The sequence below is a fragment of the Hippoglossus stenolepis genome, chromosome 10 (assembly GCF_022539355.2).
Source record: "Hippoglossus stenolepis isolate QCI-W04-F060 chromosome 10, HSTE1.2, whole genome shotgun sequence".
NCBI lineage: Eukaryota > Metazoa > Chordata > Actinopteri > Pleuronectiformes > Pleuronectidae > Hippoglossus > Hippoglossus stenolepis.
The window spans coordinates 22,137,510-22,160,672 of record NC_061492.1 but is presented as its reverse complement, the minus strand read 5'-3'; the positions used below and the strand labels follow the sequence as shown (position 1 = coordinate 22,160,672).

The 23,163-nt window shown below is 41.4% G+C and overlaps 1 protein-coding gene across 6 annotated transcripts in view; it reads right to left on the bottom strand.

Moving 5' to 3' along the window:
* kiaa1109 (KIAA1109 ortholog) overlaps positions 1-23,163 on the bottom strand; it is an 84,153-nt gene that overhangs the window by 12,405 nt on the left and 48,585 nt on the right. For 2 of the 6 annotated variants that reach the window (XM_035168477.2, XM_047341656.1), the window contains exons 52-80: positions 22,308-22,358; positions 21,833-22,039; positions 20,790-21,025; positions 19,607-19,851; positions 19,351-19,456; positions 18,626-18,723; positions 17,290-17,478; positions 16,979-17,147; positions 16,166-16,377; positions 15,289-15,372; positions 13,629-13,827; positions 13,219-13,278; positions 12,828-13,054; positions 11,195-11,325; positions 10,933-11,056; positions 10,680-10,792; positions 10,136-10,226; positions 9,223-9,288; positions 6,970-7,238; positions 6,574-6,789; positions 6,128-6,308; positions 5,856-6,045; positions 5,347-5,508; positions 5,117-5,256; positions 3,529-3,727; positions 2,814-3,014; positions 2,145-2,321; positions 780-917; positions 28-270 (exon numbers count right to left, since the gene is read on the bottom strand). In XM_035168477.2, coding sequence (XP_035024368.1) covers positions 28-270; positions 780-917; positions 2,145-2,321; positions 2,814-3,014; positions 3,529-3,727; positions 5,117-5,256; positions 5,347-5,508; positions 5,856-6,045; positions 6,128-6,308; positions 6,574-6,789; positions 6,970-7,238; positions 9,223-9,288; positions 10,136-10,226; positions 10,680-10,792; positions 10,933-11,056; positions 11,195-11,325; positions 12,828-13,054; positions 13,219-13,278; positions 13,629-13,827; positions 15,289-15,372; positions 16,166-16,377; positions 16,979-17,147; positions 17,290-17,478; positions 18,626-18,723; positions 19,351-19,456; positions 19,607-19,851; positions 20,790-21,025; positions 21,833-22,039; positions 22,308-22,358 — 4,724 coding nt within the window. Of the gene's footprint in view, positions 1-27; positions 271-779; positions 918-2,144; positions 2,322-2,813; positions 3,015-3,528; positions 3,728-5,116; positions 5,257-5,346; positions 5,509-5,855; positions 6,046-6,127; positions 6,309-6,573; positions 6,790-6,969; positions 7,239-9,222; positions 9,289-10,135; positions 10,227-10,679; positions 10,793-10,932; positions 11,057-11,194; positions 11,326-11,870; positions 12,048-12,827; positions 13,055-13,218; positions 13,279-13,628; positions 13,828-15,288; positions 15,373-16,165; positions 16,378-16,978; positions 17,148-17,289; positions 17,479-18,625; positions 18,724-19,350; positions 19,457-19,606; positions 19,852-20,789; positions 21,026-21,832; positions 22,040-22,307; positions 22,359-23,163 lie in introns of all 6 variants that reach the window. The other 4 variants (XM_035168480.2, XM_035168481.2, XM_035168476.2 and 1 more) reach the window with 3 other exon arrangements.

Sequence of the window (23,163 nt, the reverse complement as noted above, 5' to 3'; positions counted from 1 at the left end):
GAAACACTGAGGAATGTCGGTAATCACCTCTCCGAGGAGCAGAGGAATCAGACACACTCCTGGTGCGACCGGGTGCGGGGGACTTGAGGTGACCCAGGCCGCCTGGGGACATGTTGCTTCCGGTGGAGTGCTCTGAAAAGACGTTGGGAGACTGGGGAATGTGTGTCCCGGTGCTGCCGTCCCATGTCCTCCAGTAAGCTTTCCGGCTGGACTCTGGGGACAGATGTTGCGTGACGTTTTCAGCCGAGTCTGGGGTGGCGGGGCCAGAGGCTGAAGCAAAGTAAAGGTTGAGAGATGTAAGTAAAGGACAATCTTGGAAATGTCAATGGGAAACAGTAGCAGGAAATGTTGGCTGAGGGAAGGTCAGCGTGATGAGATATTAAAAATTAAAACTAGCAAAACCTGCAGTGGATTGGAGACAATCGAAAGCTGAGATTTGAAAAATCATGAATTTACTTGCACAGTTCGGCATTCAACAATGAATGAATAAATTAATATTTAACCCAGTTTTTTTTACAAAGTTTTATCACTGCTCACAAACTAAAGTCAACAATGAATAGACCGAAAGTTTAAACTTAAAAAAAAAAAGTGAGTTTTGTCAGAAGCATAGAAAAGCTCTTTGTTCATAGAGATTCCGGATGCAACATATTAGCCTAAATTTGGCCACACAAGTTGTGTTTGGCATGATGTCGGATAAAGTTCACAAGATTTTCCACAAAACAGAGAGGGGTAAATATACTATTAGCCAACCAACAAACACAGAACGGTCAAAAAGTCACCTGGCAGGTTTATTGTCTGGTCTCCGAGGAAGAGGCGCCTGGCGATGCTTCGGCGGTACCAGGCTCTGGGGAAGGCCAGGATCTCACTCAGTCGTCTCATGTCGTACTTGAAGGAAGCCGAACCGATGTCACACACAGCTAAGAGGAGAAGATTATATTTGTTCATATACGAGACATTCCTGTAAAATGTGCGAACAAATGTACCTCACAACAAATCTATAGGGGGAAAATTATCACCCTTACATCAACCGTCTTTTCTGCACTCAAAAAAATATCCAATTCATCTGCTCAAGCATTTACTGCAGGATAAATCATCTGTATTGTGTTGGATTATTATGTTACTTAAAATGTTTTTCTCATTCCTCAAAGATTCTACACTCAAAGTATTTGGTTCTGTTTTTGTTTCACTCAAATGTCCTTGACTCTACTGCTGCAATACATAACACTATGCGAGTCCCAGATTGGAGGAACTTGCAATAATAAAAATAAAAACTGTGTTGGAATGAACATTTTACACTTCATCAGCAGATATAAGCTTCCCCTGAACAGTTGTCGACAAATTTTGATAAACTGAAGTTCCTTAAAAAGACCCTGGGAGCAGCATTAAACCTGTGGCATCAGCAACCTTATCGATGCAGCTGAGAAGCAGCTGAGGCTGAGAACACGTCAACCTTTTTAATTGAAGAAACCCTACTCCACAGACCTCATCAAATAACTGAAAGGTGTGTGGTGATAAACATACTACTTTACTCATTAGTGCATTTGTAAAATGGCGCCTCCATAGAGAGGACCCGCTGAAAATATATAAGTATCTAAATATAAAGGGCTCATTCTAGGGTAACGAAAGAAACAATTTGTACAATTTAGATGAAACACAGTAGTGTAAACATCACTAGGATTATTTCATATTCCATTTCTGCCAATAGATCTCTTTCACCTAAATCTTACACATTGAACCTTCGAAAGCATAAAAATCAGTTCACTTCATTGTGAAAATGTAGAGGTCAGAGGATGTCAGTTGACTGGGAGGTCCTTCATATGTGGCCCGGGACACAAATGTGGTAACACAGTCAAAACAAATGTCGCCACATGTGTCTGCTTTAATCACTCAGACCACCTCTGATTGTGGTCTGAGTGATTGAATCTCCGGACGCATTTGGGTGCGTTCCGACGTGAACTACGTGATCAGATCACTCAGGACAGATGTTAATACCAGATCTGAAGAGGGTCTATTATTCTACTCTTTTGGTGTGAATTTTCATACCATTTAAATTTTACAGAATGTCCTAGATGAGTAAGAAAATGAATTGAGAAGACAAATAATCTGCTGCATGAGGCCGCCTTCCACTGGGGCTGATGATGTACCTGAGATGTTGATGAGGGTGGTGTCCATTTTGCCGCCTTTGGCAGGAATGAAGCTTTCGATGAATGTGGGGCATCCTGTTCTCCTCATCCTGGATAAACTGACCTTCACAAACTCCAGGTTGATACTCAGAGAGTCTTTCCTCCCTGTTACAGAGGACGGCTCCTCGTCTACTGTACCTTAAGGAAAAGAGGAGATAATTATGATGCTCTTTAAACTTTAATCTGTTTTTAATCTAAATGTCCTTTCACACATTAATAAGAGTTGGAAGTAGAGTGAGATAATGGTGTACCTCATTATTACTAAATATATACTGTAAAGTCAGCTGTCATGGTTATTCTAATTCATACTAGACTTATATATTAATATTTGCACATGTTTATTTAACCTGCTTTTTTACACAACTCCTATGAGCAGTGCAACATCTCAGTAAAACCTCTTTTACAGTAAAATTAGCAGGTTTGCACAGGTTTCTTTAAACATGGGTAAAACCACAGAAAAAAGGGGATTGACTCCTTTCCGACTAAAGATGTTAGTGGGTTTTTTGACCAGTAGAATAGAGGCTTAAGTCTTTATCAGCCATAATATTAGACACCGATTTTTGTGAAAACCTGTATCCCTGTTTCATAAGCACACAACAACATTACAGCAGGTTGTCCCTCTCCTCGTACCTAATGGCCCCGGGCCCGGAGGCAACCCAGTGACAGCAGATTTCTGCTTTCCGGCCCCGTAGGGGTGGAAGACGTAGAGGGAGAAGTCAGACATGCAGGCGGTGAAGCTGAGGCCCGAGGAGTTACTTGGGGGGCCGGTGAGGTCCGACTGACTGCTGCTGTGGCGGCTCCTGCCTAGAGGGCTCCCCAATAACGGAGACGCTGGAGGGAGGTGGAGGAGAGAGGATGTAAGACTGAGCAGGAATAAATAAAGTAAAATATGACAATCAACAGTGGTAGCAGGTTTTTTTTTTTTAAATCACATTTTCAGAAAAGAGGAAGCCAATCAGATCACAGGTCTAAATGAACTGTCTGTTGCACACTGCTTCATATTCATGGTATTCTGTAATATTAATTCACAACCAGTTCCCTTTGGACTTCAGAGCAAACTGTATATTTACTGTACATGTGACTGGACTAAATAAAAAAGAAGACCCAAGATGCAGCAAAGTAATGAATGCAGGAGAACAAGCTGTGAGCAACATTAAATCACACAGGGCCCAGACATAGCATGGAGCGACTGCTAATAGATCAGCTCACAGTGTGTGACAGACTGAGTGAAAGAACAGTGAAGAGGACAAAAAGTGTGTGAGTTGGACCTCACACACTTTATTCTTCACAACCTTTGCTAACTTTAACCATTATTCTATTGAAACTGAATAAGGCATTGTCACACCTTTGCTTGGAGGTGGTTTAGGGATATGTTGCCCCGGCGGGGTGGAGGAGGGCGGCGGGTGTGGTGCGTCGTTGGGGTGGCCTCCGGTTGGGGTCTCCAGTTCCCCACGGTTGGAGGAGAAGACCAGGTCTAAAGATGGCAGTTTGAGCATACACTCCACCCTGGACATGGGCAGGCAGCTGAAGCGGATCTGAGAGGGCTAGACACAAATGAAAACCGAAGATATGAATTAAAAACTACAAATACACATCTGTTTTTTTTTTTTTAATTCACAATTTAGTTAGAAAAATGTGGAAACTTGATGTGCAATTACACAGACATCAAATACGTAGGTAAGAGCATGATGTAGATCACTGGGAAATTTCATAAAATAACTGCATCTCTGCAAATTCTCTGAAAACAGTAAAATGGTAAGTTGGTATTTTGCAATATCCCCATCAAAAAGCTAGTATTAGTTCTAATTAGTATTTCTACCCTGTGTGCTGAGCATGACGCATCTTGGAATTGACAAAGACCACAAAAAACGAAAATCAAACAGACTAATAAAACTGATCTGTTTTGTCTCTGATCTCCTCCGCTCTGTTTCCATATCAGTGGGGCACCTACACACAAACGGCACATTCAGAGTTGTGTGTGCGTGTACGTGTGCATGTGCTTATCTTGACTAGGAAATATTTTATGCAGGAAATGGAGACATGAAACTATAACAGGGCAAAATATGACTTCTAATTATCCAATTCAATGGTACTACTATGAGTAATAATAATAATAATAATAACAATAATAATAATAACAATTTAATAAATCTATGAAAGAATTGGTTAATGCGTGATCGTCCTGACCACCTTCAAGCAACAAGATCATCATCTATCAGCACAACCATGTTAAGTATTAGAAGTTAGTCGTATATTGAACATAAATGAGATTTAAAAAGCAATAACAAATGTTAAATAGAAAATTGACTGATTATTTTAATAATTATTATTCTAACTTTTCTTTAGATACTGCTAAAATAATAAATTAGTGAAAATCAAATGTTGTGACAGCTCTAATGGCAATAAACTATAACCACTAAAATATACACAATATAAAGTATAGTGCCCATGACACAGAAACACTCTGGAGAAACTGGTACACATCTTTTTTTTATGTCACCTAATAAATCTGATTTTATAAAATGGGATTTTTGTAATTCGTTTTTTATTTAATTTAATCAAATGAATTATTTTCAAAGTGTTCTGTTTGATATATTATTTACTTCATTTTATTTCTTTTGATTAAGGATTTTTTGACATGTTAATTACAATTATTATCTTGTTTTCTAACTTTGTTTTCAAAAGTGCTATATGAATGAATAAATAAATAAGAAGTATGACCCGAGGAGAAACAAGAAAAATGTACCAAATTCAAGACATATGAGTAAAGCTAAAAAAATTTAACTCATCAATAGGATCAGATGAACGATGAAAAATGCGTGAACAAGTTACTCAAACTAATTTTATTTGTTAAGGTTATTATCTAGTGCCGCAAATGTTTGTGAAAAACTACACTGAGCGAGCTGTGAGAATTGCAGTCAGGTTGTTCGTACCTGGACTCTAACATAGACGACCACGTCCACAGGGAAAGAGGAGTAGGCTGAAGTGGAGGAGGAAACCAGGGAGGTGGTGGATTCCTCCAGCTGTTCCACGGGGTCAAACTGACCCATGTCCTCCTCCTGGGAAGCTACAGCTGAGAGAGGAACACAAACACTAGTAAAGACGTCTTTCATACACATGTACAATAAGTATCCTTAAAGATCAGTTGGTGCAATGAAACAACCTGCGTAGCTCCTCTCCACTGGAGTGATAGGAATGGTCTCCAGTGCTTTTTCCAGGAAGTCCAGCAGACAGGGGCTGATGACCATTTCCTCTGGCAGAGTCTGGAGGGCCACCCAGGCATACAGCTTGGCTGCCTTAACCCCTCCACTGCCTTTACCTTTGGCTGCAGACACATGAGAGCTAGAGTCACGGCTAAGGTCTAGACCAAACGTCTGCAACACTTCTGGCAGTTCATTTCGTAAACTTTAAATTAAGCGGAATCACTTTAACAGTAGTTTCTGTCTTTGGTGTATTTCCCTATGTGGTGCACATCAATATGCATGAGCCACTTTGATCAAAGGTGCCCTCTGGATTCATGCCTTAAAAATAAAGGATGTAATCACATGCATTTGATTCGGTGGGTCTACGCGTGGATGTAAATCGTCACATCGGAGAGACGTGGCACTCTTAAGTTCGCTGATTACGGATGGTGCTCGGGCATGCAATTAAAAATGAGGGAATGCTCAGTACCTGATGGAATAGGTGGGGGCGGGGGAGGTAGGAGCGAGTTAGTCTTGCTTTGGACAGCATTGGGAGGGTTGGGAGGGCCGATATCTTTCATACCATACAGCTTTGACTCTTTGGAGAGCGTGCGGGGGAGAGACGATCCACGTGAGGCATTGGGCGACTCCGTCTTCAGGGTCTTGGAGTTGTAGTGCAACTGCAGGGAAAACATTACAAAATAAATAAACAGAGCGCAGTAGAAACTTGTGGATAACTTGGATACAGAGGGAGAAACTGACCTTAACGTCTACTCCTGGAATGTAGAAGACTGTGGTCTCCATGTCATTAGATTTGGTCTGCAGAGAGGAGGGACATTTCTTTCCAGCTAACAGATGGGTGGTGGAGGTGTAGGTGGGCTGCAGCTTCTTCTTTTTGGGGGGAGATTCTTGGTCCAGACTCCTGAGGCTGCGCTCACAGCTCCTATAAACCCCGCAGGGATAGAGGCTTGTCATATGTAGAACCATCATATGTGCTTATGCCTTATTCTGTTTGGTTAGCTGAATATAGAAAGTTGTACTTCTTGTTTCCACTGAGAACAGGCTGTCACCTCTGTCTCAGGTACAGCATTAAAACTTTATCTGGCAAACCATTCCTGTTTGATTTGACTTTTTAAGCAACATTATTTAAAAAATGAATTGGTTAAATTCTGTAGTTTTCAGAATGAATAACATGAATTTCATCGTACCTCCTTAAGGAAATGTCCTCGTGCTCAGGCTGCTGAGTAGTGGGGTGAAGGACACACTTCCCGCTGTCAATCTCCACACGGACATCCAGCTCAAAGTCAATGTTTCTCTCAGTTGTTGGGCCACCGAAGCTGCGGTTGGCAGGCGTGCTAGGCCAGCGCTCGCTGAAGAGCTGACTCACGGCAGAAAAGCCAGAGGACTTCCTGTGAGATGCTTGGCTGTGAACAAACAGTTAAGAGGATTGTTTATTGGTTTTCGAAAACTGCGAAGCTGTATTCACGGTTGAAAACATTAATCATAAAAGCAAAGCTTTCAAGCAATTAGAACATGAGATTAACGGCGCTTTCCTTAAAACGTTATCACAGTTATGCTTGAGTGGACAAAACAAGACAACTCACACAGGCCTTCGGTAGCTCTGTGGTTTCTCACGCTCAAACTCGTCTTCCTTCTCGGAGTCTTCGGAGGAGGAAGAGGACAGGTCGTCGCGCCGCATGTCGTCATGCTGGAAGGGAATTGTGGGTGAGAAGACAGCTGGTGTGCCAGGGGCACTGAAAACTGAGTGCTGGCCCTCGCAAGTGGATGAAGAATGAAGATGAGGGTGATGATGAGGATGAGATGGCTCATCAATGGAGACTGACAACAGGTCCACCTCTGTCTCCTCAGGAAACTTCAAAGAAGGGCAGAAAGTCAAACTCACACAAGGGGACAGTTTATACGTCTGTATAAAGCTCTTCCTATTTAAAGGCATCAATTAAGAATTTTGCTGATTAGTTGATGACTTAAGTAGGAAGGTAGCCAAGAGATCGTAACTTTGAAGGAGATAGTGTTTTGTAAATTGGACCATGAGGATCACAAGTTTTTTCTTGTCTTTATTTATAGCCAATCGGTGTTTGTTTCAGTTTTATGACTGCATGTTACAAAACACTACCAACCTGCAACTGTTCAGAGGAGGTGAGAGGTCAGATACTTTCAGTGGAAAGAAATTAAACAGAGAGTGTGACAAACAGGAAGATGACCAAAGACATGACACCCCCACAGGAGTAAAGGAAAAACACACTTTCAAGAGGATGACCATGGCAAAACACCGGAGTCTGCGAGCAGAATGTCCTTAATAGCAGCAGGAGAAGAAGCCCAGCTGTCAGCAACAACGACAGATGCCCGAGAAAGGTTTGGAAAGAGGCTGACTGCTGCTGGACACTGATAAATGTGTAAAGAATGAAAATGTTTGACGAAAGCAAACAACATCTGAGACTAGTACAGATTTGTGACCAGTCTGAGGATCAGCTCAACAACATTGGTTGTCCTGATTTTTTTAAATCCAAGAAACCCCAATCATGTTGTTAATGTAAGTTTGTTCCTAAATCAGTGAACAATGGAAGTAGGTGGTTAAGATGACAGAAGGAAGGACAGAAGTGAAACAAACTTGGTCTGCTGCCTTTACCAGAGTCAGTCTGGGTCTGTCTTCATTAAAGAACGATTGAAAGAAGCCAGATGGATTTGATTATTTACACCAAGCAGGGAAATACCACTAAAGCTAAATTCTGTATTCAGTCTGGGTTCATGGGAAATAAAACCTTTTCTTTTAAATTTACATTTTCACCTTCATGATGGTTTCTGTCTAGTAAAATGTTTAGGGTAGAACATATTTCTCAAAGTCTTGGATTAAAGGATACAGCTAATATTTTTATTGACAGAGTCAGATACAGATCAGTCAAAAGTTCAAGCATTTTCACAAAATGCACCTTGGTGGGAAACTTGGTCAGTGTTATAAGTTCTTTACAGTACAAAAACAGGAAGGTAACACTGTTTAAGCCTTCAGCCTTTCACACAGGAGACGAGTGAATCAGATGTGCAGAGGGGGAGAATAAAGGAATTACCAACAACGTACTTTTTCCCCTTCCGATTATTTTAATTATATAAACTATTCATAATTTGTGATGTTAGGCAATAACTGCTATTAGACAACATCATTTTATAGCAGAATCAGTGTATGTGGACAGGTTGTGTCAATCGACAGCTGACAGACTGTGGTTCAGAGGCCACCCATGCATCGCTGTTAGAAATCAGTCCATGTGTTAAGGTTGAAGATAAGTTGATTTGGATGTTTTTATGCAGTTTCAAGACAGGATGAGAATATTAACCCTCCATAATTCATTAAGCAGCATACCGACCATAACCTTGCATCTATAGGGGGAAGCCTTATATTTTACGAGCAAACTAATATCTGAAAGCACACTTGGGTTTCAGTCATCCAAATATAGTCAGGGATGAGCTGCTATCTCATATATCTCTGGGGCAGATGAAGCATCAGGTTTTTTTGTCAACAGAGGAATAATAAAGTGTGTGGAACTTTAATATTACTTTTAATACCACATTTAAATATAAATCCAGGTGATCTCTGTGCACCAGGAAGGAATCATAATATAACCAGGGACACAAAGTGCAGGGTAACAGTGTGTTATTATGCAAATGAGCACACTGTTGTATATCTATACACCAGAAGATAATATCTCATCATCCTGTCTTGATTTTGCATATTATAATCCTGTCAGCACCGTAAAGGAAATCAAAGTAGAGAGGAGGAAACAGAAGTAGTATTTGTTGGTTAGGATTTTTAATTAGTTAAATTGAATTTTTTGAACCATATATACCTTGAATATCTCATCTGGACTGACTGGTGAATTTGCAGAGGCCAAGGCCAACGCCTGATTATTAATCTTCAATTAAACAAAACAGTTATTAAAAAAAGTGTTAAAAAGGAAAACAAATCCTCAGAGCACAACGGTGTCTCCCTTTGAAGCATCTCAAAAATAAACTGTAAAACTGATGATCCTATGACATCATATGAGTCACAGCATCATGTAAATATCATGGAGCATTGTGATCAACTACAGTGCGAAACAAACACAAATGAAGGGTGAGATGATAACATTCAAACTGTCAATATAAAATGGCACAAAACCGTCACTCATCTTAAAGGAGACATATTATGCTCATATCATTGTAATTTGTCTCATATGTTCAGACTGTCCATTGCTGCAGCTCCTCTTTTAAGCCTCTGTCTGAAACACTTGGCTTTAGGTCCTGTCTCTTTAAGACCCCCTCCCGATAAAGCCCAATCAGTCTGATCTGATTGGCCAACTAGCCTACTCTGGTTTGATTGGTCAACTGCTTCCAGTACAGGATGGAAATATCAGCCTCTGCTCTCGCTTTGCCTGGCTTTATTAGGGGTGTAGCAGAGCAACTGCTAGATGTGTACTATGTTATTTCGGGGCATCGTGATGCCAAATGAGGGATTAACAAATAAACAAATGTCTGAGTAGTGTTTTCTGTAGGGCCATGAAGCTCCCTTACCTTGAACTTTGTTTAGTTTTTTAAACTTTTTAACAGATCTTTTGCATACACAAAAAGCCATACATAGACAAAACAAAAATAGAAAAAATATCATATGTCTCCTTTTAATATTGGTTCAGTTTGAATGATCTTAAATCAGTAAAACAATCATAATGTGTTATATCTTTCTGTGAGTAAAATGGTGCTGAAAGTGTTCAAATGAAGTTTTACCGTGTCCTGGATGTTGAAGGTGACCCGGGGTCCGGGAGATGAAGCATCCATTCTGATATCTGGCAAATCATCTACATCTCCTATTCTGGAACTACAGACACAGGGAAACGCCAAGTGGCACGAGATACAAATATATAAACATGTCAAGTTTTAAGTGATATTAGGTTGCTCTTAGTAGGTTTGAGTCAAGACTTTTTTCCTTGTTGTTCATCATGTTTAGTTCCAGTTGTCATTAATTCTACTCTAGAGTTAATGAGATTAATTTATACAGGCTCTGCAGCGTGTGAACTGCTTTAAAGACATTAACTTTGAGATCTCTGTGTTATTCTATAACAAATGGGGCAAACACTTTCTCTCCTCAACAGAATGTGCTGATTTGCGAGTCACCACATCCTCTTTGCGAGAGCGTTAATGGTAAATGTGTTGCAGAGGTCACAGACAGCGGTTACGTGGTCTTGTTTGTTTACAGTAAATGCTAGTTGAAGCACCTTTAATGGTATCATTTCTCTGATTATACAGTGCCAGGGCTGCAATCGTTTGTTACCTTTGTCTGTCCATCCTTTTTAGAGGTGGCCTGCCTGCGGCTGCAGAGATGCTTTTGGAGCGGTTGTAGCTTGGTTTGTAGCCAAGACCCCACTTATCCTTTAGAGAGGCCGCCTACAGAGCAAAGAACACAAAAACAGGTCCCGTAAAAATATATGGCACCCATACTGTCACTATTTTGTATAATTTCAAGTGGATAGAGCCCGAGGTATAAAAGTAATACAACTCTAACTGTGGAGGAGATGATTGTTTACCCTCATGCTGGAGCGACGCAGTTTCTTCCTGACATCTCTCCTGATGTCGTTGACGGCCACAGACTCCAGCTGCTGATAGCGCTGGATCTCCTGGTTGATGGTGCCTTCACTGGCCCCAAGCTTCCTGCACTCATGAAAAGAGGATGATAGTTTTAACAAGATAGCAGTGGAACACAAGACTTTTCTTTACCAGTGTAAGCTTTTAAAATGATCAATATCAGATCAGAAGGAATGAAGTTAAAGTTGGTAAAACAAATCTTACTTGAGGTCGTCGATGACCTTGGCCTGTTCGTTCAGCTCTCTGATGTCCACCACCCTCTTGGTGAACTTCCTGCCTCTAGCGTCAATCACCTGGTTCCCCATCACCATTTGCCTCCTGGGGTCAATTGTCTCCTGTTGGGTCAGAGCATTGATACACACCAAAACACAATTATCTGATAAAAGTCATGACAAACCTGCTGATCAAACAAACCATTTTGTCTCAAAGGTTTCTGCCAGGCAGCTGCTGTAAGTAAGAAGACATCATTCCCAAACCTATGATTAAAGGTTTATTTCATTGTTATGATTCGGTTAAAAATGTTATGTGTAGTTTAGTCAGACACCACAGTTGACAAAATTAAATATCACAAAACAGAAGACACCACCACCACCTTCACCATTCCACTCAAAGTGAAAGAGGAAAAAAATACAGCTCCGATGCCACAGGAATTGTGTAACACCAATTAAGTATTTTCACCCGGCACTGAAGCTCAATGAGGAGGGCAGTGAAAGTAAATGCTAAGCGACACTAGCATGATATTTAGCTAGAGCGTACCACAGCATTGCATAGCATTAAGGAATCCACAACCTTGATCTGTTAATGGCAGGTGATTGAGATTTGACGCCACCTTGCCAGTGATTTATTCAGCCCAGAGAGAACACTGTGTGATGCTACATACACAGGACCAGGAGAGAGGTCTTTGGGCCCTGTCACAGCTCGCTTGCAGGCGAGGCGATTCACAATTTGAGTAGTCGGGTGACACAGACACACTCTGAGGCCTGGGGCTGAGGCCCAGGATGTGGTTTACCAGACGCTTCCTTAAGGTCAGCCGAGGGCTGAACTGGCACTCTGGACTCTGTAAACAACGGCAGGGACAGATGGATGGACAGTTGGAAGAGTGAACGACTTAACCCTCTGAAACTTTGAGGGAAGCCAGGTAGGATTTCTTTACATGTATTGATGAAATATTAAAAAGGGTATCATTCAAAATTTCAGGATGTATACACCTATTCGATTTCTGTGAATCAATATCATTCTAATGTCTGTACAGTAAATATGAAGGAAGCTATCATGAGCAGCCTGTTAGCTTAGCTTAGCTCAAAGACTGGAAACCGGTGGAGACGTCCAGCTCTGTTCAAATGTTACGAAACCTGACTGCCAGAACCTTGCTATTCAAGAAAATGTATCCCGTTTGAGTAATCAACACAAAAACTAAAGAGTAAAACCAACAAGGAGGGTCATGTGACAGAGTATTTCTTGGTCGGGCAGTGACTTCCTGAAGTCTTGATGTCACTGTCAGGTAACCAGGGAGCCAGCTGTACCTTGACAGACAGACCGTAAAACCACAAACTGTCACTTTGGATGTGCTAGTAGGTGCTTTTCAAAGATTTTCCATTTCTGCTAAGCTAAGCTAACTGGTTTCTGGCTGTAACCTGATATTTAACAGACATTTGTGAGTGTAATTGATATAAAAATATAATCTAATCTAACTGCTGCCAAATGAATATTACTCTTAAAATCATATTAACAGTTTAATACCATCAGGATTGGTTAAATAAGTCGAAACAGTAAGTCAAAACTCATGTCCCTACGACCACAAAATAAATGCAAACGAATGCAGCCTCTATTGACTGACCATGTGAATGGTGGGTGACATGGTGTCAACCTCGTCCTCATCAGAAAGGTCCGCCATGTTGACAGAGTTCAGGTCGGCGATGTCGTCAGTGTCCTCCTCGCCTGTCAGTGATGTCAGCGTGTTGCCTAGAGCATTCAGGCGCTTGCCGATGTTGGGATCCATGTGCACGTCAATGCCGCACATTTTCCAAAGCACGTTGAGAGTCCAGGTACCAGCGCTATTGCTCTCTGTTTTGAGGAGGACGATACCAAGAGGGAGAGAAGAGCACAGCAGAGGATGTGGATGAAATTAATGCAAAAATAAAAATTTCAAACAGTTGTCTCATGCTTATTGTGGAGCTGGAGGGTGTGATCCATATTTTATGGACTATGGCTTAGTTAAAAGAACTTGCCTGCGGACGGTTGCCCTGTAGTCCTGGAACATACTTCATATGTACCATCAGGGACTACACCTGCACACGGGCCACATACAGAAACAAGCCAGTCAATATTTCTGAGATGCTGAATGGAAAGACACAATTCTGCTTCTACCAACTGAAGCCAGGTTAACAACCACACATAACAGGAACATTGAGGATACAGTTAGAAATAGAAAGAATAATTCGGAAGTAGCTCAGGAGCATTAACACAAGGTAAAGCGAACAGCCCATTCCAAACAGGCAGGTTGATAGCGGGATCTCCCTGAGAAGACTCAATTAATCATTGATCAAGTATGGGTGTTAAAAAAGGGTTATTGTAAAATGGAAACAAAATTAACCACCTCAGTAACACTTTTCAAACTTCCATATAATCGGTCACTCACAAGCATTCATGACCAGATCCCCTCGGATTTCAGGCTTCCAATCATCCCAGGAGGTCTCAAAGCCCTCTGCGAAGCGGATGCAGAAATTCTTGAAATGGCCTTTGCTCACCAGGGACTCGGAGGAGCAGGCAGTGATTAGCGTGCTCTCGATGGTCAGAACCAGCGCTGAGCTGGCATCAAAATCAATGCTGTGGTTGGCCTGGCGGAGGGGCAGGCAGAGGGAGGTTACACAGGGCCAGGGAAAATGGGAAAAGAATCCACTTCCATGTGTTCGGAAAAGGCATATTTACAGTAGATGGTAACATTTCATTCTGTCGTTCTGTATAACCACTTGAATAATCAAATAAAGTAATGATAAATGTAGTTACTTTCATGTGCATTTTAATACTTTGCAGGATTAACTCGAATCAAAACATGCTAGTTTTGCAAAACAATTATGCCATAATGCAAAAACATGCAGATGAATGACTATAAACAAGGACGGGCTCAGTATATACAGCTACAGGTGAAATGTTACCAAGCTTTGCAGTTTGTTAGATTATGTTTTTGTCCAGGATTTGAAGTGATTTGTCCATATTACCTGAATTTCTGGATATACTCTGCATTGGTACTAAAACAGGAGTCTGATCATTACCTCAGTCATAACTGGAGGCAGAGGGAGGACAATCAACTAGTGAGGGGAGCGCTCAGTTTTGGGAACAGTTGTGGTGAAGAGGGAACTGAGTCGCAAGGCAAAGCTTTTGATTTATCAGTCAATCTTTGTTCCAACCCTCATCTATGGCCATAAGCTCCGGGTAGACCCAGAACACAAGCACCCAACAAGGGTTTTCTCCGTTGGGTGTTTTAGCTCAGCTTCACAGATAAAGTGAGGAGTTCAGACATCCGGGGTGAGCTCGGAGTAGAACCGCTGCACCTTCAAGTCAAGAGGGGACAGTTGAGGTGGTTTGGGCATCTGACCGGATATCTCCTGGACGCTTTGCTTTGGATGTTTACTGGGGATGCCCAATTGCAAGCAAACCCACCCAGAACTCGCTGGAGGGACTAAATATTCCTACAGACCTAGGACCACCTCAGGATGAGCTGGAGAGCATGGCAAGGGATGTCTGGGATACCCTGCTTAGACAGCTACCTCGAGCCCGGATAAGCACAAGACAATGGATGGATAACTTGAGAAAGGTAAATGTGTGTCCACCTCCTGACCCTCCAAATAGAGAATTATTATTATGACTTTGATCAAGATCAGACCATAGTTTTGGGGCAGTTACCACAGGAATCCAGGTAAATTAATACCCACATGCCTTCCCTTACAAAGCCTGCCATGTGAGGGAAGGCATGTGGGTATTAATGTCCTTGTTTAGTGTTAGGTATAACACTTCATACAACTGCATGGTTGTCCCTGAAAATTATTTTGGCAAGACATCAGCAACAATCTGGACATCACCTGGCATTGTCTCTTTTCTGTAATTACACACCCCAAACACGTCAGACACCAGGTCAAGCTTCATTAGTTGTTTTGCCAGCTTTTAACAGAGTAGTGTGACTTGCTATTGTTAAACAGAGGAGAACTTGAATCGTGTTGTATTTATGGAAGAGAATTGATCACAGTAAGTCATTGTCCCACAACAAGCCATCACAAGAGATGTAAGAAACTGTCGGTTACTTTTCTTGTATTTTTATGGCGGCCTACAGATGTGCTGGCCCCAGCTTCAGAGTTGATGCCCTCCGTAGCTGGTGCTTGTCCTCTCTATGGAAATAAGTGTGACATGACAGCTGGTATATCTCGTCACTATGGACGTAAGAATAACAAGACAACTGATATGGACCATTCATTAATATCCAGTGTTTCCCCTAAAAATGTTCTATAAAAGGCTAATGCAGCAGAAAGTGGAGGGATGAACCTATCAAAAATCAAAGATGTATTGTGTTGCATCAATAGATTTAACTGTTAGAGAGACTGAGAGCAACAGTGTGTGGTGTAGCAGATTAGTGGGAAAGTTCGTATGTTAAGTTACAAGCCTTTCTACCTTCTTTACACCTACTGTAACCTACTGTAGGGGAAACACTGATATCACAGCTGATAACAAGAGAACTGCTCTTTTCAGGAACAAAGAACATGGAAGCAATTGTGCTTCTCAAGGCTACTGATAAAAGCAAAATGGTCATCAAAGTACCAGAGGAGATGAAAAAAATGTGAGACTAATCTGGAATGAGATTTTAAATAATAGCAAGCAGTAGAAAATGATTTATCTTAACAAGAACTTGCTTTTAAAAGAAGCAAACCATGACCTTCGCATGTATGTGGAATACTGAAAAAAAAGTGCTTAACACTAAGGAAGATGACAAAACTTTGCTCAAGATATAGCCCTGCATTTATATGTAACATCAAAATGTATACGTTACTACTATTGTGTACTATTGTTTATAAATCATATATGAATATATAGGTATACAAGTATCGTATATTAAGTTCAACATCTACAGCCACAAGTTTAAATGTAAAAAGATAAAAAATGAAAAAACAATCGTAGCTGGTGTACCTGTGTTGAGCCGGTGATCGGCAGGCAGATGCCCAGGTCGTTGACGGTCAGTTGCAGGAACAGCGTGCTGAAAGCCTGAGCTGACGTCTGCTGGATGCCTGGCAGCTTGTCCACCACCTCTTTTGTGGCCATGTGGATGTCCTTGTTGAGGGCCAATCGCTGCTCGTTCCAGTTGTCATAGGCTGCCTTGTAATTCAGCCAGAAGAGCACAGCTGCAGGAAGGAAGACGGGAAGGGTTGAACGGACATGAAAGTCATGTGAAGCCCGTCGTTGTATTTTTGTTGAATGTGCGATACATGAGTCAGATGCAACCAGTGTTGAAATGGGATATACTTGAGAGCTATATTTAGTCCCAAAATACCAAAACATGCAAGTTGAAACTGTTTGTTGTCATTGTCAACTTGGATGTTTTTGTACCAAACAAATTTAAAAAGGGACATGGTCATGACTTTCTTCCCACACAACAAAAATAACTCAACAGAACAAAGTCTCATGTCAAATCTGAACAGATTTTTCCTTCTAGTTTGAGGATAGATAAATGTTTTAGAATATGATACACAAAGTGTGCACCAATTGTAAAATTCAATATACAGTATTTAATACAAATACTCAGTATGCAAGAGGTATGGATTCATTCAGGGTTCGGAGAGTGAATGTTATCATACTTTGAGGGCCCCTACTGACCCCCTTAAAGTAATTACGGATAGTAAAAGCCCAGAAAATGTATTTTACACAATATGGGCCCTTTAAGGCACATAAGTTCAGTTTTAACATTTGATATTAGATGTGATATAGACAATATGTAAATTTAACCTCTGTCAAATGCCACAGGCTGAGCGAAAACAATCGGCCTGTTAAGTGTGATGAGGACGGCCTCCTTGTCTGAGGAGCCACTGATCTCCTCCTGCAGCGCATTCCGAAGACCAATCCGTGTTCTGAAGTACGCCACCTGGTGGAAGTCTGAGCCAGCTTCTTCATACACCTGTACAGTGAAAGGAGAAATGGGATCAGGGAGCAACCTAGGATAAGTGCAAGAGGAACACAACTTGGTAAAAAGCATCTGTGTCTGCATCTGCCCCCAATAGATTTCGCCACATGTAAACCAGTGTGAGGCTGATTTGTACCTGGTGCTTGACTATCTGTCCCAGGGCCAGGTTGAGATCCACTTGACATTTGCCAAACAGTTTGAGGTAACTGCTGCTGCCACCAGGCTGAGCTTTGCACTGGATCCTGTTGGACAATTCCAGTTCGATCAGGCCCGTCTCGAAGCGCACTGCTCGCATGGAGGGAGTGGTTGCTGTCATCTGGATTCCCTGTAATCAAGGCAGCAACATTCAGAAAATTCCTCCAAGATTAACTGACACTCGAAACACAAGGCAAGGTGAGTTTCAGACACATGCTTTCACTCAAAGTCCCACCCATGTGTCAAGCATCTTTCAGTCAACTACGTGGAATGCTGCGCTGAGAACAAGTAACAACAATACAATAATGTTTGATTATTGTTCAAATAAACACCAATTAAAACTTGAATAAGTACAGTCTCAGGGTAGAGGTGTGGTCCAAATTCAGACAAAGCATTATCCTTCACCAACAAAGACCTTTTCAATGATCTTTACTAAAACAAATTTAGGTTTGATTTAAGCCTATAGTTATTTATTAGTGCAAGTCCTGTCCAGATTAGAGCTTTTATTTGACAGAATGAAGATAACAATTGACTGTCTGGAGTTCATTTCATGCTCAGTAGTTAAAAGCAACTTTAAAAGAAGCTTGTAGGCCGAGTATCAAGGCAGCAGGTAGGAGGCCTTAGGTGTTTCAATTTCTGTCAAGGCTGCATAATCTAGTGGGAGAAAATATAACAAAGTGGTGGCACCGGGAACACCGTCACCTTTCCTGAGATGGATATCGATTGACTTAGAATTGTATCTGCTAAAAAACAATGCAAAGTCATTGCGTGACATGGTGGATAATATTTGATATAAATGAAGATATTTGTACTATCATTATAGAGGCGACCTGAGACCCGATCCCTCAGACCACATTCAAGGTTGTCTGGGATGCAGGTGGTCACATTATTTTCTCAGTGTGAATGCAAAGAGCCCATGGGCCACATATGAAGGACCGCCTACTCAGCTGATGCCCTCTGACCTGCTACAATTTCAATGTGAATCCAAAGTATTTTTACTCAGAGACAACAATGATCTTCATGGGGGCAACGGTATTAGTAACATTCAGAACTTTAGAAATGAACCTGTCTACGAGACCACTGATAAGAGATGAGGGTAGATCTGGTGTGAGTTTAAAAAATCTGGCTGAAGAATAACAGTGCAGCTTTTTTTTCCATTGTTAGAGCGAGAGAGAGAGAAAGACTCTACTGGTTTTATTGCTCATAACAAAAGATATGGACCAAAACCATTCGTGACTGATGTGCTGTTTCTTAGTGACAGGAGGAACATGAGATACCTTGAACATGAGGCTGAGTGAATACAGCAGGATTTTTGGCTTGTCTGCATCAGTTGAGGTGTCATGCTCGTTCCACAGTGGGATTGGTTGTTCTCCTCCTGCACGCACAGAAAAGATACAGGTCAACCTCACATGCTCTCGTAGACTCTTGAAAAATGCTCGATAACATGATATAGTGGGACTCTATCGTCCGTGTATGTCTGAAAATGTGCGAGGTGTAATATCTGATGAAGTGTCCCATTACAACTAGATTTTAAGACTTCTCCTTGATGAGATTACTTGCCACAAACTCGGCTGAAGGCTATACCATTACTCTTTCCGCTAAAATGGCATAAAACTCCCAGTTCTCCCTCTGTTGGGCAATTACATCGATCAAGCTTAGTGAGTTAAACAAATTACTATTAATATCGTTGTGGAAATGAACACCACTGGATTTCTGCCAGTGCCTTGAGCATTGTTCTGTGTGGAAAACCAATTTTTTTCAGTGACTTAAGCAGCAGCTGTAGGCTACAGGATACTGCGGGGAGCAGTCAGATGTTTAAGATTAGATTAACTTTATTGATCTGAATGGAAACCTGGGCTGTTACAACAGCAGGAGAAGTGAAAATGATAGTTCTGCTCAGGTTCCATAGATATCTGTTGGTTTGTGTCAAATCCTTTCCACACAGCAACTCACCTCAGTTACAAAATGTATGTAATAAGTGTGTGGGTCTGAGTGACAGTACCTGACACCTTCTGAATAACCTCATTGACCTCCTTCATGAAGACCTTCTGCAGAAAGACCAGGTGGTTGAGCAGATCTGTGGTCAGGTTGTGTTCAAATGAACCAATCTGCACATCAGAGAAGAAAGGGTGTGATTCCTCTTAAGCCCGTTTTCCACAACCCCCCCTCAAATACTCACTCATTTTGGTGTAAAAGAGGTAAGAGTGGATGATCAGTTTTTACTTATTGTCTGGAATATTGCATCAGGATCGTCTTACCTCAGCCACACAACGCAGGTAGTTGCCTTGCAGGTAGTTTCCTTGCTTGGCTGGGAAGTCGTCTGGTGCCCAGCCCTGATCTGAGTGGCTCTCGTGGTCCTCCATGATGTATTCTCCTGACATGGTGACTGGAGGCAGGGTGAGGCTCGCTGATGGTGGCATGGTGGACATGTCCACTGGAGACACTTTTGACTGGAAGCAAAGCTTGTGGTTTGGCAACTCAAAAGTGAAACTTGTTTGTGCTCCTAGAGGGGAGACAAGCAAGAAAAGTTTTAATATTTTAACTCAATATTGACATTAAAGGTGACTGTACACTTAAAACATATTGAGTTGTTTGTTGTTCTGCTGAATGTGTTAATTAATTCACTAAGAGAAAAAACAACAAAGACAAGTTCCTTGTATGTGTTCACGCATGCTTCTAACTCTGACAGAAGGCATATATGCTGATAGACGAGGCCATCATCCATCACCGGAGGCTGACAGTGATCTCCTTGAAGATTCGCCAATACGAGTTCAATAACATTTTCAAATTACGTTGAATGTTGTTTTAACAACCTATAGCTAACTACTTAACAGCTGTGTTATTTCAATGTGTGTATCTCACACACAGGATACTGAAGGTCATGGTTCGAGAAAATAAAGTTTGATATTATTGATATATGATTTGTTGAAACTGCAGAAACACAACGTTCACTCGTGGTTGTTCAGTATTGTTACAGAGAGGTGGTTCCTGTATCATAAATTATCTTTGACAAGCACCGACATTGACAGCAGCCATGTTTCATTTATATTTAAATTGTTATCAAATTAACCTGTGACAGCTGATGACAAACCAGCAGCCATTCAACTAGTGATGCTCAGCAACAGGTAAGAACGAGAAACGGCAGCTTTATGTTTACTACACTGCACTACTAATGCCACAATGTGGAGGCTTCACACACAACTTCCACCTGATGTGGTGGGATGTAATGAAGTAATATTAATTTGTAACTGTACTTAAATACATTTTTATTTGTACTTAACTTAAGTAGTTTTATTTCCAGGTACTTCCAATTTATTCTTGTGCCCAGTCAAAAGAAAGTTCCTGTGACATTCCTGAGATATCTTGACAAATGGACATACAGGAAACGTCTCCTAGTTTTTAAACATGGAAGTCAACGTCACGCGTTTTTTTCACACACACCTGTCATGCCATGGCTCTTCACTCGCCCCATTTTGTACTCTGCCTTCAGTGAGGGCAGGAGGGCAGCTCCGATGGTGATGCCATCCATCATGGCGCTGAACTTAAGGACAATGGGCTTCTTCTCCAGGCCTTCAGGAAGCTGCGGGAATTCATTGGCCTCCACGGGGGTCTGATTGATACTGGATGCTTTGTCCGAGGGCTGTGGGGTGGGGGTGTCTTCTCTGTTCGGAGGCTGACTGTGAGGGAAGAAAAAAAAAAAAAGTTCTTTCAGACAGGAACAGCAGTGACTTCGCATTGATGAAGGAAGCGCAGTGTCATTTTCACTATGTTAACAGTTGGACGAAAAAATGTATCCAAACTGACATTTAGCGATGCCCAGTTTATCCAGGGACATAAATATGAGTCCAGCAGGTGTTTTATAAAGATCAGTTCTACGTGTGAGTGATTAGAAAAGAGCAAATTAGCAGTCTCTTGTTCACCAGCACTGAGTGAAGCGTCTCAGTGCATTAATCGTAATCGAGGTAAAAGATTGAAAAAATCTTAATATTGATTTGAAGTCATATAACCCAGTCCTAGCATCAAGTATCTCAACTTTTTCATCACATCAATCCAAAACTTTTCACTTGTTAAACTGTGAACTGCAAAACTGTATATAACTGCTTCGATTTAGCTAAGAGTGTTTTATGCAGAGCTTTAGAGATCCTGCCTTCAAATCCAGTAAATATCAAATTATAGAAAGTTGTTTTATATCCTAAGCACATCTCAAACTCTATAAATATATTAACATAATTCAGTATTGCCATGGAAACAGACCACAGACAGGCTTTGCAGGCAACAGTGGGGGTGCGCTGTCGTAACCTGTCACTAACGTGTGGCGCTACTATCGAATGGCATTAGGGGGTGCATGACAGGTATGAATCTGTCAGGCAACGGTTGCCATTTTTTTTAAATCAAGGATTTTAAATATGGCGTCAAGTGTAAAACATTCATTTGTTTTCATGCCATGATTGACATTAAAAGATGTATATAAGAGGCAGACATACATGTTGGAAGGTTGGCGAATGAGGTCAGAGATCTGTTTCGAGAGCTGGTGCGAGCTGCGGACCATCATGCTGTGTAAAGTAGCCGGGTGCTGGGGAATGTTGATCATGATGGCGCCCACTTTGAAGACAGCTGCGTTGTTGGTCTTAAGTCCTCGCTGGGCGCTGTACAAGGCCTGGGACTTAGCAATGTTGCATTTGACCACAGTTCTGAAACACAAGAGGAAGCTGGAATGAGCAATAGCACTTACATTTTCTTCCCCCTTCCAGTTGACATAAACATATAGATGAATGTGCAACTGAGGTGAAATTACTGCGAGGATGTCAAACAGTGAAACACCATGCAGATTGAGGGGAGCGGTCAGTTTTCTGGGCACAGGTAGAATGAGAAGTCACGACACTGACACACGGGTTTTGATTGACTGATGCATGAGGACTCTGGATGGTATTGGCATGGTGGTATGATATAGTAACATACAGAAACTCTTGTTTAGCTGTGCTGGTGGGAGATGTTGGGAAATCCTCCAGTCTATGCAAGCAGTTGGAAGAGAAAGCCAAGGAAAGTAAATAAATGAGGTAAAAGAGCATAAAAAAGGTGTGACACAGTTCTGATGGGGTGAGAACACAGTTTTCCACGAGCCAAACACTGAGGAGGAACATGTGGTCAGCTCTGAGGCTTGTGCTCCCTTTTAATTGGTTTTGAATACTTTTAGAGGAATAGTGCAGTATTTAAAAGGCTAGGCCAGGGCTTTCCAAACAATTCAGCCTCTGATCCTAAAATAAAGGGACCAGAAACTTGCGAACCCCATTTTCGCTGGAGTTGGGAGTAGATCACCAGTGTTTTCAGTGGTGCTGCAAATTTTCCTGCTGCAATTGATGCTGATGCCAATCTTTTATAATCACTTAAGGGGGTATGTTGGGACAAAGAAAATCAGAGTCGTGATAAAAAAAAAAATTTGAATTAATAAAACTTGAATTTTTGTAATGATTATGGCTATAATGATAATGATAATGATTTGTAATACCATTATGGTTTCTAATTCATCCTTAATTTGACTTAATTTATGGAAATCATCTTGCGACCCCCCCAGGGGATCCCAACCCCTAGTTTGGAAACCACTGGGCTACGTTGAGCTGAGCCATTACACAGGACCACAGTTAAATTTAATGTTGTAATTTAAGTACATCTGGAATGCTGTTCTAAAGTGAAAATGTTGACAATCTGCTGATATTTATCACCATTGCTTTAGTTTTGATCCCGCTATTTCTATTTATCGCCTTCTGCATGCTGGGTTTATTAGAATCAAAGAGGGAAATATGTGAGAGCCACTGCA